This window comes from Festucalex cinctus, unplaced genomic scaffold, assembly GCF_051991245.1.
Source record: "Festucalex cinctus isolate MCC-2025b unplaced genomic scaffold, RoL_Fcin_1.0 HiC_scaffold_126, whole genome shotgun sequence".
In the NCBI taxonomy this organism is placed as follows: Eukaryota; Metazoa; Chordata; class Actinopteri; order Syngnathiformes; family Syngnathidae; genus Festucalex; species Festucalex cinctus.
The window spans coordinates 29,797-41,853 of record NW_027520373.1 but is presented as its reverse complement, the minus strand read 5'-3'; the positions used below and the strand labels follow the sequence as shown (position 1 = coordinate 41,853).

General features: G+C 40.6%; 1 protein-coding gene across 1 annotated transcript in view; it reads right to left on the bottom strand.

Annotated features, from left to right (window-relative positions):
* Positions 1-12,057, bottom strand: part of LOC144011493 (pappalysin-1-like) — an 84,946-nt gene that overhangs the window by 43,406 nt on the left and 29,483 nt on the right. The window contains exons 10-12 of the mRNA XM_077511597.1: positions 11,675-11,871; positions 545-655; positions 270-405 (exon numbers count right to left, since the gene is read on the bottom strand). Coding sequence (XP_077367723.1) covers positions 270-405; positions 545-655; positions 11,675-11,871 — 444 coding nt within the window. The remainder of the gene's footprint in view (positions 1-269; positions 406-544; positions 656-11,674; positions 11,872-12,057) is intronic.

Sequence of the window (12,057 nt, the reverse complement as noted above, 5' to 3'; positions counted from 1 at the left end):
TGGAAATGTGTAATGCTCGTCATAATAAATAACGTTGAGCTATGGCAAACTGCAGACAAGAAGTTCCACAGAATGGACAAATATCTCATTGGTAGATGCTGAAAATTGATGCATAACAGCCACCATAAAAGGTCAAATCAATCTCATTTACTGTATCCACCTGTGCCTTTTATACTGTATAAATCCTAGCAGCACCCCCATTCCATGTCGGTAAAATTTGATGTATGAACAGATACATTGACAAAGAAAAAGTATATGAAGGTTCTTGCCAAGACTATGGATTCCTTCTTTGGTGTCCACCAGCTGAACAGTGATGTTACACTGAGTCTGGTCGATGTAACCCGTCCCGTCAGCTGCCAAGTGTATGATCACCGCCGCAGCCACCATTGGGTGAGAAAAATGGGCCTGGTTACAAAAAAAAAAAAAAAAAAAAGATTTTTATTTCATATAACCTGTATTTTATTTCTAACACTGAGTCCAAATCCTGATTGACTGAAAATGTTGCATCCATGTCATCTGATAAGTTAAATCCATCTGGTTTTACCTTGAGCCAGTAGTTTGGGTATCCCCAGGGATTCTTGCGGGCGTCGTGACATGGGAACCAGGCGTATTGGGAAACCCCGTCAGATAAATCAAACACCTTGGACTGACATGTCTAGGGAAAGACAAGAAGAAGAGGGTATAAAATATTTACTATTTTTAACTAGTAGATGTAGTGGACACAAATAGGTCCTAGTAATAGCATCCCGTGCCCACTGTACTTTTGTTTAGTGGTCCCGAATGACCAAGAATTTCCTTTGGAAGCTAATGTGCTTATATTTAATTCTATACCAGTCCATTAAAATGTTGCTTTACATAAAACCAGAACGTGTTGCAGGCTGCTTTAGTTTCTTTAAAAAGTCACCCTACACCTGTCCACTACAAGGCGCTAGAGTGCTTCTACAGTTCCGAATTTGTTGACACCCGGTTTGCAAGGAAGCGGGTCAAAGGGTCCATATTGTTGCATGTCAAAGGCTGTAAAAGGTTTGCTGTAAAAGGTTTGTAAAGCAAAGAAAATGTTGAGAAAACAGCATAGATTGAAAAGAAAGAAAAGTGACAGTGAGAAAAAGGTGACAAATGGACACAACCATTAAAAGATTAGCAAACACAAAGGTGAATGAATGAAGGGCAGATAACCAAGGACGGCCAGTTTTGCCCGCTGTCCTGACGTAGTGAAATGGGACACCTGTAACCGGAGATTTTTGCTAGGGAGGCTACTGTAAGATTCTGCCACCATGGAAAAACTGTCCTGACTATCTGTCTGCCCATATATCTCTTCCCTGAATCTGTTGACATGGCCTCTGTGCTTGCTGCTGATGCAGCAGAAATGAGTATTCCTATGAGAATGCAAACGCCATTTTGTGGATAGCGTCCCATGGCACTGAGATGCAACCAGACTTATTTTTTTTTCGTCATTTAATAATTGCTAAGGAGATTACACACCCCAGTAAGCACCCCAATGAGATCAATCACACCATTTCAGAATACAGTGTAATATTTCACCTTGTTCCTATCAGCCAGTTCCACTCTTCAATACTGTGTGTTTTTCTAAAGATGGTTCAATATCTTACATCTAATCTCAAAGCCAAACAATATGTTTATTTGTCTATCCATCATCCCATCCCAAAGAACCAACAGTCAGTCACTTGTTTTGCATCTTGGTTCCATGTATTATTTATTTTCTGTAAGATTGATTTCATGTTGAGGCTCACTACTGGCTTTTTCCGGTTATATTGTACCTGCATTTGTTTCAGTCCAAGTTTAATTGGCTTTCATGCTCGGTCTATACTGTATATATGTTCTGGAACGGAAAAAAATAAATGAATAAATAAATAAATAAATAAATAAATAAATAAAAGGTTTTTTTTCAACAACTAGAAATATAAATTCTGATGCCATGACACAAAATGAGTTGTTTGGTTCACTAGACCGAATGCTATGGACATTGCAATTTGCAATCAACTATAAATGGATCATCACTGAAAAAAAAAAAAAAAAAAAAAAAAACTACGGTAATTGAACAACTACACAATTGACCACAGAGTTATCTATGATTCTTAGAAAAAAAAAATCTAAATGCTGAATCCAACCAATCCCATCATGCACATGCCAGCGCTAACTAAGAAGCTTAATTTGATACAATCGCGTTGCAGCAAGATGTCGGATCCTTCAAACGCGCTGCAGGGAAACATTCCTTGGACTCCTTTGAGCCACGATCAGGTATTATAATAAGACCAAAAATGTTTCCCAGAGGACAGTAAAAATGAATGTTTTCTTGACGAATGCTTTGAGGGGAGGGCTAAAGAACCCAGCAGACATTTATAGAAGCCTCTTTATAACAGGTTGAGTAATAAACCACATGGAAACAATTATTAATATTCCAAGGCTACTTCAACCAGTTTACCATCTGCAAAAGCCAAAGTCTGCAATACTGGACAAACATCTGCTTAGTAATGTAGCTAATATTGACAAATTTGAGGCAGGTTCTCTCTGCAATGTATTTGCCATGAGTCTTTCACTCAACAGAATAAAATTGAGAAAATGTTGGGAAATACATGGCTTGAATGAAAACCAGATGCCTTTAGCTCTATCACAGTCAAACTGTATCAATACTGACCAGTCAGCCCACCCCTGGAGGCAAAAGTAACTGTCAAAGGCATTAGTAACTGTATCTTTATAGGATATGGTATTCAGGGCCAAGGCGGCTGTTCACACAAAAAGTGACTGACAGGCAAGATTACACAGTAGTTTGCATATGAGTGGTACAACACCAAAACCATCACACTCTAATATAACAATGCAAAAGTGGAACAAAACATTTTGCAAAGACTATGACGACACAGACATTTTCCCTCCTTCAGTCTGGGTATTAAGCAACACCGCCTGCTAGCAGACCTTTCAATTGATTGCTTGATTAAAAGCAGCCATAATATCACAGCAGGAACAGTTGACAAAAGATGGTACACAGAATATTTATAGTCTCAAGGTGCACAGAGACAAGAGGAGGAGACCGCAAATATGGATCCTTTCAATTGGGATGCACAGTGAGGTATTGCACCAGCAGTTAATGCATAGCGATGACAACCAAGGAAGTGGAGATGGGACACCAAAGCTATGATGAAGAAGGGAACTGTCTGCAACATGACAGGAATGTAAACGTGAATACTTCTAGGGAATTGTAAGAGTTGTTGAGATAAGCAACATGCAAAGCAGATGGAGCACTTGCTTGCTTTCCCCAAGCATAGATATCATAGCCATGTGTTAGACTAATTGTATACCCATGACTTTCACACTAAAAGTATTTGCTCGTGGCTTAATAGTTTTCCATATTATGCCAAAATGACTTCATTTGACAGAATTCTGGAACCGCAATATTTATTCATTCTGTTTCAGTACACTCATGATTTCCTTACTATGGGAATATTGAAAGAAATTGACACACACATACTAAGAGATCCAGTCTTGAACCCTAAACTCCAACACTTTACGGGTGTCGCCCCAGGACTACACCCTGGACATGTCGCCAGTCAGTCGCGGTGCGATGGTGAATGGGGCATTGAGTGCGAATCGATTTTATGCCAGCTGCGTGGAAGTCAGCTATGCGAACCGCCGCGCTACCAACGCAATGATGAATGAATGAATGGGACAGTCAGCCAACTGTCAGCAAACATTTTATTGCTCATTTTACTACGAGTGCCTCACTTCTGCCGGCACGAAGCCACTTTCGACTGTCTGAATTGTGCCACCAGTTTCGAAGTGTCTAAACAAACCATCATGACTCATTGCGTGGAACTTGTTTTTCTCTTTAGAGAAAGCCAACAACTGTTCTGAGATCAACACCCATAAATCTTCCAAAAACTTTACTGCAGGCATCACAACAGGAACAACACGTAGCAAACCACTATACTGAGTTCACATCACTGGAAAAACAACAATAACTTCCTGTAACAAATTCATTGATCTCACAATGGACCAATATCAAATCAAGTACACAGTTCGAGGTGTCCACTCGGAACAAAACCTCAGAAGGAAAACATGTGGTCTTAATTTGTACCAGCTGGCTGGTCAGGCAATAGCCTGGCCAACCATATCTGTAGGCACCCGCTAATGTTTGTTAAACATCACTTTAGCTAACAGCAGCGTTAATGTGCCAAGGGGCAATGGAGAAGAGAGGAAGTCGAGCAGAAAAGGAGCGAGAGGCCAACCATCGGACTCTTTGCTTTGAAAATTTGTGGGCACGGGAAAAAGTAGTTACAGTTAGAAGTAAAGATTAAAGGGGCAAATATTGTTGGTAAAGACTGAGCAATGGCAACAATCACACCCACAGACTGAGGCATGGACAAACACCCAGACAGAAAATGAACAAACCTTGCTGGGTGTTCACTCTCATTATGATGCTTTCAGACTGTGGATTCAACTCAATAAATGTCATCAATAAACACAAGCATGAGGTCATTTCCTCACTCAGGTCATCTTTACTGTACTTGGCAATGAAAAGAAGCAACACATAGTCCGGAGAAAGTGATTGTTTTCATGTTGCAAGCACTCTCCATATTATTCTATGCCACTCCTAAGAAAGTCAATAATTAGGGTACTTGCTGTGATATATTAACTAGAATGTTTGCTGTTTGTGCCAACGCTTTAACAAATCACTTGTAGAATCAACATGAACTGAGTCTTAAGTATACGCTAGGTACAATATGTTCGCCAGTATTAACTGGGCGAGTCTGTCTAGTATATAGAAAATAGAATGCTGTGCTATCCAACACTCAACACTTTTCCTAAGGTAAAAAAGGCCCCGTCATTCACTCAATGCATTGTGGCTCTAATCAAATATTCTATATATTCTATATTAAATTTCACAATTATGTGCATGATTCTGCAATTTACACAAATGCATTGGATTTCTGCTGGTGGAGTTATGGATCCCTTCTGAGAATCAATGAATGTACCACACTGCCCATTTACAAAGCTTTGTCAAGTACCATCAAAATATCAACAAAGTAGGAATACAGTTCATGACATTCTGTATAAATCTTCCCAAATGGCAATGACAACGTCAGTGAGATAAGTTTTGTACCACAAACAACCACACATGGGATCCCCAACCAAGGATTGCAAGTTTACATTTCTGTGGGTGAAAACTTGGATGATGGTTGCTGTGTAGTGGCACACATGGCTGAAATGTTTGTCATGCAACCAGGATGGGATCCATTCATGTTCAGTGACTGTCGGTTTACCGAGCAGAATAAATGATCGGCTGATTGACACGTGCTTTGCATCCGACTGGCAACCAATCCAGGTTGCAGTCCATATTTCTCTCACAGCTGGGATCGGCTCCAGGTGGTAATATATGGTTTTCCAAATCAGCTGTTGGTAGTGCATCGGGTGTATGCTCGTTTCCGAGGGAATGCTCAATTCCAAATTGCCTTGCGGTTGACCAGTGGCCAGCCCAAAAAGGTGCAGCCACCTTCTTTGCCATACATGAGCTGCAATGGGCTTCACATACCCGATGGAACTTAAATTTATTTAGGGGTGCAGGACATTTCAGAGGTTGGAAACCGTTGACTCATTGACAGTGAAACATATCTGCCACAGGTATGTTTTTAGGTCTCTTTCTCCGATGCTTGGCAAACATACGTACAATGAATTTGAAGCCTGTGCAGACGTGAGCATCTGCGAGGCATTTGTGGAAGGAAAGAGAACAAGCAACAGAGAGCGAAATGAACCACTTTCCAAGCACCGTCCCATGGTTTACCGGAATGTTGGTGAGCGCCTGGCGTGTGAGGTAATGTCCTTTCACCCAGTCCCACCCATAGCCACTGAGGCTCACCGTCTCATTGGTGCAGGGTTAATGGCAGTGACGTCCATGGCCTGCTGAGAGTGCGGCCGTTAAGCGCTAACGAGGGAGGGCAATTATGCAGTTTACCTAAGCCTGTCTCATCAGGGGAGACTGGGTGGTAGCGAGCGTCGACCGCAATCCAACATATAGGAGTCGCTGAGCGTGCGATGGTGGAAAGTAGAAAACAGATGGGTCTGCTGAGAGGATAAATGACCCTCAGTCAGTGGTCCCCTTTGCTGAGCAAAACAAGGCCAAAACCTTGCATATTAACAGCTTGAAAATGTTACGCGGGGTCAACAGTGCCACGAAAAAAAGCACGCCGACCGCACTGAGGTTTTCGCATGGCAGGGCCACAATAATAATTGAAACGGGAAAAGCAAAAGGGAAAAAGGAACGCTATCCCAGAGGTTTCTTTTTAATGTTACCACACGCTTATGTCACTGGCACGCTGCCTGACGAGGTCTGTGCGGTTTGAGGGAATGTTGGCAAGAGAGTCCGTGCCAAAGGAGCTGGCTTTCCTCTCCTGCTGAAAGCGGCAGCCCGGCTACTGTTGTTTTTTTTCTGTTTTTTTTTCATCTGTAATGTGAGTATTTGCTCTACAGTAGCCTTTATGCGGTGCTTCCGATTGCTTTTTTGGGCGCTGTAAAACAAAAGTGGGCCACCTATTTTCTCTCACGGCATTTGTTTGGTTGGCTGTCCATTGGGATTATACAAAAGTTTTAAGTTGAGGTTTGTGAAACCTGGTGATGGTCTCACAAACCACTGTTTTATATAAACAAAGAAACTCTGCATGCATCCACACTGACAATTTGGGTAATTTAGAAGTAAATGTTTGCCATTCTGACACATACCAACAATTTACCAACTATCCATCCATTTTCAAACCTTATCTTCTTCAACATTCCGCTACATCTTCTGAAACTAGTTTGTCTGTCACACAAAGCTAAACTTGGACTTGATGTTGACTTGGTCTCATCCTCTCAAAGTATTGGTTAGTTTTGGTTTGTGGGGTCTTAAATGAGCTTCTAATTTAAAATTTTACGAAAGTCCAGACGTACATTGTTTTTTATTCTTAGTCCGAACCTAGTGTTGTCGTTCTCAAGATCAGCCTTGGGCTCGAGACCGGTCTTTTTAAGGGTCTCGGTCTCGTCTCGGAATCAAAGGCATTTTTACTGTCTTGTCAGTCTCGGACAGGGAGTACTCTGGATTTTTGATCAAGACCAGTACTATCCTGATTAGTGCGAAACACAGAATGCCGTTATTTACAAAAATCTCTGATACAACGTCCAACTTTTATCAGCTAATTCGGGAGAAGCAAAAGACAGGTAAAATAACCGTTAAGTTAACTACACTGGGAAAGTTACAATCATTCTAAGATAATGACCAAAATAGTCTATTTTTATTTGCTCAATCATTTTTTTTTTTGTTTTTTTTTGTTGCTAATGTTCAGAGACAACGGCTACTTAACTCATTCACTCCCAGCTATTTTCACTGAAGCAACCTCCTTCGTTCCCGGGTGTTTTACTAGATTTTGACTGATTTTGCAAGGCCCACAGAATATTGTGTTCTACTGCTATAAAAACGTGGAACCTACCAAAAGAAAGACTAGAGTCTCTTCTTTCATCAGGAAAAAAAAAGTATATTTGTATCTGTTTCCGTTTTGCAGCAATTAGCGTTAGAATATAGCTAAGTTTCATCATTGTTCACAATTATGTTTAAAACTGTGGGTAAAAGAGGGTTTTAGTTTCTCTTTTTCAATCTCTGATCCGTTTTTGTAATAACTACCATTGCTTCAACCATTCTCTTCAGTTCAGGGGTTGCATCAAAGCCTTCTGTAAGCTCTAGCATAAAAAAACATTTGAAACAAACAAACAAACGTATAAATACGTCTTTGGGAGCTTGCTAATTTTAAATTACTAATTTGACTCAATTTATTAATTAATTTAAAATAGAATGTATTTATACATTTTTGGGAGCAAATGTGTTAATATTACAGCCAAGTTAGCTTGCGTAGCATTGGCAAAAATATATTAGTCAAGCCCCAAGGTGTTATGTTCTGGGTTGGTGTGGTCTTGACTAAAACACTGAATCATTACCTACTTTCCATGACAAACAAAAATTGCTCCGATCATTCCATTATTATTCAATATTATTCCTTCCCAGCCTCATTCATGTGTTTTACACCTCAATGCGGATTAACTTCATATAGAAACACTTTCTGGCAGCGTGAGAGAACTCAAATGTTATCCCCTTCTGTTGCTTATGTATAATTAAGGGTGTCGTTCTCAAGGGATGCCCGTGGGGTTGCGTCAGCGATTGCCTGGGCAGCAAATATCTCAGGAGAAATCACCTGCCTTGCTGCATCGTCTGAAATTGGAAATGTGTGCAAAGCTGCTACATACATGCAAACGGGCACTCATGTACACACAAATACACAAGTCAGTGGTTACTTCTCAATCCCCAGACCCCCCCCAAGTCAAGCACCACATTTGAAGCCTCTGTGATGAGAGAACAATGTGCTGTGCATTGTGTTGTCAACTGTAGTGTATTTAATTCCCCAGTCGAGTCTAGGGTGTGCTTGCATGACTGCTTGATCTTTACAAATAACATGAACCACCTGAGATTGAATGGGAGAGCATCACTGAACGGGGTCATTAATTTGCCAGTGTCCGTTTAACTCCACTCAAACTGCTCATTTCAGGCTATTTTATGATAACATTGGTAAACTAGAGCCATTTTCACTGCAACTTTTACTCAGCAGCAGCATCTCATCAAACACAGCGAGGACTGCCAGTCAAACTAACCCCCTATCTCGTAATTTCGAGTGGAACTGAAGACATCATTACCGTTGTTCCAAATATTCACTTTGCCATTTTATCTCTTCTTTGGTGTTACCCTCAGTCCATTCAATTAATCCCTAATTAATCCCTAATTCTGCATAAGAGTTGATAGAAACCATTTTGGATTAGGGCAAGTATTTTCCAAAAATCCTTAATACACAATTGGACAAACAGCATATTTGTCACCAATCTGTTAAGATTGTCAGAGCAAGAAAAATATCAAAATCGGATAAAATTGTTGCAATGCATGGTGTTAACTGTTAAGCATGTTAACCTCATCGTTTGCACAAAAACACAAAATAATATCATGGAAGAAAATCAAACACTTAATGAAATAAAATCTAATCTAATGTTACTGCACAACACTTGATATATTTACAATATATTGTAATGGATTACAGTATTTCAAACCCAATATAAAAGTGCACCTTCTTTATATTGTGTAAACTGAAATATTGTATCATCATTAACGTTTATCTTACTGAAACCACTCCCACCCATCGTCACTGTTGAATATGAGCTACTGCACGATCATATTCAAAGTTAAGCAGGAAAAAAACTCAATTAAGAAATTAAAAAAAAAAAAAAAAACAGGTTCAGCGTGTCAAGACATGATAAATGGATGTGATTGCTTAGCTGCTTTAAAGCTGAAGATATAGAATTATGTGTAAAAAGACTCTCTATGCAAACACTTTTTTTTTTTTTTTTTTACACACACGCTGAACTTGAGATTCCGTGCAGAGACACGATTTCTCTTTCTCCTCAAGTGCCTTCTTATGCTGTTGTTGCCTTTCTTGCATCCGTAAAGATTCCTATCGCAGCTGCTCGCTTTGCCGAGGCACACACGGAATCAACACCGTCGTGGGACATCAAACGCAACTGATACACAAAGCCAACACAGGACTTGTTTATGAGATCGGGGAGAAATGATGTCCTATCCTCAACAAGCTCATTCAGAATATAAAAAGCAACCGTTTGCAACGCCGCAAAAATGTGCCGTCCTCTATCAGGGCATCTTTCGGCAGACTTTATCAAAGTGCTTTGAAATTAATCCACATGGGATGAAGTGAGCTATTAACAGGACAGGTGACGTGATGTGGTTAAAAAAAAAAAAGAAAAAAAAAAAAGCAGCTCATTTGCACAGCCTCTTTTTCAAGTGCGTGACAAGACCGTGTACATCCATCCTGGGAGGGGGGAAAAAAAAAGATGTATAGAATCCATGCCAAGGAGCACTTAAGATGTTGAGGTGTATGTTAGTTATGGCCTCCCTTTCTGGAAAGAAAACAAGCACTATAAGGATAGCAATGATACATGGAAATGGATGCAAGTAATCAAGCCCTTGGTAGGCCTTGCAGAGAACAGAAGGGGGAAACCCAGACTCAAATACTCTTGTCTGACATCAGAACCATTGTGTAGCATGGGGGCAAAAAAATATTTTCCTTATAGTACGTTTGTTGCACAGGGATTAGCAGAGGTAGTGACACAGATTGAGAGCGAGGCGTACCCAAAGCACAAGTTCTGAACCCAAAGAACCTTTTCACAATAGCAGCTTAGCCATCCGGGAAAGGGTCAACCTTAATCTCATTTATGCACGGTCACTCAACGTTCCAAACGTTGGCCCACATTTACTAACGGGCCACAAGAAGTGGAAGGAGGGAGAATTTATGAGAATTTTAGTGTTAAGGGTGAGGATCGGTTGCGGTCAGGGACAGTGTTAGAGGTATGGCTAAAGTTAAAGGCTCTTGTTCAGGTTAAAGTTACATGGTTGTGGTTAGTGCTGGATATAAAAAGGTTTTACGTTGAACTCTTTGTTTTGTGGTCAGAAAAAGACAGCAGAAGAAATCAAAATTTCAGTTTTTGTAAGTAAAACCAACTTCACAATCCGCTGATTCTTGTAGAAGACTATAATGGTTAAAATAACATTAACATAAAAGTAACATGAGTGTGCAGTATGTGAACCAAATAGAAATACCCCGTCTCATATCATCCCTAACTACAACCATCTAGGAATGCACTAACATTTTACAGTGATCATCAGTAGCAAGCACTGTCAATGTTCGCATGACTTTGAAGAACTCAAATGGTTCTTGGTATGAAGATTAATGATGCACAGTAGAGTTACTCTCACATTAAAGAAAGTGTGGAAAGATTGTGAATCTTTTAGTTGGTTTGGACGCCTTGAATGTTGTAACAGGACTGGACAATGAACAGAAATAATAAACAAAGACTTGAAGGGGATGGTTTTATGTACCACATGTCAAACGTCCCAAGGGGAATTGGAGGGTTGCGCCCTTCCACATATGTGAAGCTTTGTGTCTACTTGATATATGCATCGCCCTAATGATTTGTGCCATCGCAAGGCAACGGCAACAGATCAATGCTTCCACCACGCTCGGTTGGAATCAATGGCTTCGTGTCCCGTCTTCTGGAAGCATTACTTTAATGAGAGAGGCAAATTTATGCATCCTCCATGAGGGGGGAATCTAATTAAACGCCCCAATCTTTAAAATGACTTAACTGGCAAACCAGCAAAAGAAGTTGTTTGGCAAAAAAATGATGTCATCTATGGATTAAAATGAGATGCACGAGAGAGCTACGAAAAGATGGTTGAACGAACAAAGTAAAATTTGTGTTAACCCTTGATAAATCCTAATATCAGAATAGAATACAAGGTGCAAGCATGGAGGGGTCTGTGTATGTTTCACAGTCAGATTATGGGTGTAAATCTTATTTTGGGGCTTTTGTATGATCTCATACTCTATTTTCATCCCGTATTCCCAAAACACGCATGTTAGTTGAGATTGCCCACATGTGTGAATCCTGTTTGTCTCTATGTGTCTGGTCACCACCAACCAGTCCAGGGCATACCGCATATCTCTCTCATCTAGCTGTGATAGGCTCTCGTAGAAAAATGAAATGATGGATGGGATATATATCTTAAAAAGGACATTACCTTCGTAACAGCGGGATAACCAGCCGCAACCTCGCCAGAGCAGTACGGCTTCTTCTCGTGGGAAACCTCCACAGTGGATGCCCACTGGTCCAGGAAGCCACTGGGCGTGTAGAGTCCGCAGTCTCGAACACCAGTCTCTCTCTCAAAGTCCTCGCAAACGCCATCCCCGTCGTAGTAGTAGCACATGCTCGGTTCCTCTGCAAATTGATGCAAACATAACAGAGGATGGTCAAACCCTACAAAACTCTTTCTTCACATTCAGCAGGTCTTCTACCCTTAAAGAATATCCCTTCGCTCAACATCACTTTGTGGTGAGAAGACAGCCGACCAAATACTGAAAGGAAGAAAAAGAAGCATAGGTTGAGAGAGATTGAGAAGGATAG